Source organism: Montipora capricornis, chromosome 11, assembly GCF_036669925.1.
Source record: "Montipora capricornis isolate CH-2021 chromosome 11, ASM3666992v2, whole genome shotgun sequence".
NCBI classification, from domain to species: domain Eukaryota; kingdom Metazoa; phylum Cnidaria; class Anthozoa; order Scleractinia; family Acroporidae; genus Montipora; species Montipora capricornis.
Window position 1 is genome coordinate 4,695,787 of NC_090893.1, and position 2,500 is coordinate 4,698,286.

Genomic DNA, 2,500 nt, shown 5'->3' on the forward strand with positions numbered 1-2,500 from the left:
TCTTGCTTTACTAACTGCGATTTTCATAATTCTACGAAATCGCACTTTACATTTCTTAATGCCAAACTGCGTTTTGGCTTTCGTGAATAAAACCTTCCACGACAAGTCCACGGATGTTTCTAAGTATTTCTTACAGCCGAAATTTTGTTTTGAAGCCTAACTAGACCTTATCAATTCAAAAGATCTTTCAAAGCCTCAGTTTGTTACAGTAACACGAATTTGCCGCACTTACAAAATCTCATCATATATAATGTCTCATGGAGAAAAAGAAGCACTTACAGTAGTTAGCTTTTAGGATTGCTCAAATGGATCTAGTGACGAACTAATAAGGTTTTGTAATGAAATAAAGATGCTTTAAAATAACAATGTTGTAAAATAGCATGCATTAAATTTACATCGACATTAATTAAGATACACTAAATTAACACGAATTTTGTAAAATTGCGTTAATAAAGTGCATTGTTACTTTCCTATAATAAGGTACATGTAGTATGGATATATAATCTCTGGAGATAAGCTGCCTACCATGTGGTAAGTGCATGGATTCAAACTAATAGGTTGTTATCATATCTACACATTTGCAATTGACAATATATCATCACTATGACTACGTCAATATTTACAATAATTCTAAATTTAATGTACCTTCTTCATCAGTGGTTGCATTCACTACAGAGCTTGCATCACTTTGACCAATGCTATTAATGGCAAACACCTTGAGGTAGTACATTGTAGCAGGATGAAGCCCTTCAAGAGTTGCATTGGTGGAATTGCCAGATACTACACAGGCACTGTTGGACAATCCTTGACAATTAACATCACTAAAAGTTTGATTATCCTCACTGATCTTTACTATGTATGAAGTAATTTCACTGTTCCCATTAAAACCAGCTGTCCAGGAAATTGCAAGTGTCCTTGATGTTGTGCTTATAATTCTCACATGTGGTGGGTCTGGTTTAACTGCAAAATTGAACATCGTTAATTTATGCACTATATTTTATCAAAATTTTCAGATAATGAACCACTAGTTTATATTGGCCAATCCCAAGTAAACAATAAATTAATGACCACAAATAACCATAAGTATGACTAATTTTCTGTTAATACATGAAGTCAAATGCTGAGCAACTTCTCTCATTATCATAACCCATGAAAGAGATTTTTGACATTCTGAGACCCCATTCACATAAGACAATTGTTTAATTAACATGGGTTGTTAACAAAATGAAAATTAGTTTCAATACATGCTTTGATCTGTGCTAACTGTGTAGTCAACAAAAATCAGTACTGATATAAAAAAAGAAACTGTGTTAAACTAAACATCTTCAAAACATGGTTAGGATTTGGTGTGAACAGGGCATAAGTTAAATGTTAATACAAACCTTTAACAACCACCGCCACTGTATCAGATGAATTATCAAGACTGTTTATAACCAAGCATGTGTAGTTCCCAGCATCTGCTGAGATACTTTGCCTGATCGTCAGCTGTATCGAACTTTCATTGAAATGAGTGATGTTTCCTCGAGTACCATTCTCCATAGTGACATTTCTTGATATGAGTCGTCCATCTTTCTGCCACTGTACTTCGGATGCCGCGGGGGAAGAGTTGTAGTGGCATGTCAGCTGTATTTCATTTCCTATGATGGTAAACTGTTCTGATGTACCGTCAATTGTCACCTCTGGTGGAACTGCAATTTAAAGCCAATTAGTTTTACAATACACAGTGCTGTAAATGTTGTAGTTTTTGTCTTTTCTATCCAAACTCAAGTAACATTATTCCATTGATGTCAAAACGCGTTCCCATAGAATCAAAGAATTAAACTGCTTCCGAGTAAAGTTCTGCAGAATACCCCGCCACATTGATTTGAGTGGGTTCGAGTGAGTTATGTTTGCAATAAGAGAAGCTAAAATAGATGCTGGCTACACGGTATGCAGTGAGTAATATATGCAAAAAGAAGCTGTCTTACATTGTAGTTGCAAGCTACGAGGTACATGGTATGCAGTGAGTAATACAGGCGAGCCAAGAAGCTGTCTTAGTTGCTGGCCACACAGTATGCGGTATGCTGTGAGTAATATGTGCAAGAGAAGAAGGTATTTTAGTTTCTGGCTATGCGGTACGCAGTATACGCAGTACGCAGCGAGTGGCAGGTCTTTTTTACTGGTGACGGGTGATGGGTGACAGGTAAAAGATATGCTGGGTAGTTCACATTATTTCCTGTAATTTAAAGGCATTCTTTTGGAGGAGTACAGGAATACTGTAAATGCTCTCTTAAGTCCCCCCCTTCCCCTGCCCTTTTCAGAGGAAGAAAGTTACTGAGCCCTCCAACCCTTTCACCCCTGAACTGGCCTACCAGCCATACTTAGTATTTTACTCTGTCTAACGCCAGACGATTTTACTTGTCAATGGGGAACCCCCAGGAGTCAATGGGTTAAGCCCCCCCTCCTCCCACCTTATTCTTCATAACCAATAAAACAAATGAAAGACTGTATTAATTAATCA

The 2,500-nt window shown here is 37.2% G+C and overlaps 1 protein-coding gene across 1 annotated transcript in view; it reads right to left on the reverse strand.

The window, feature by feature from the left end:
- LOC138024911 (receptor-type tyrosine-protein phosphatase delta-like) overlaps positions 1–2,500 on the reverse strand; it is a 67,289-nt gene that overhangs the window by 63,009 nt on the left and 1,780 nt on the right. Inside the window, exons 2-3 of the mRNA XM_068872109.1 lie at positions 1,383–1,688; positions 646–960 (exon numbers count right to left, since the gene is read on the reverse strand). Coding sequence (XP_068728210.1) covers positions 646–960; positions 1,383–1,688 — 621 coding nt within the window. The remainder of the gene's footprint in view (positions 1–645; positions 961–1,382; positions 1,689–2,500) is intronic.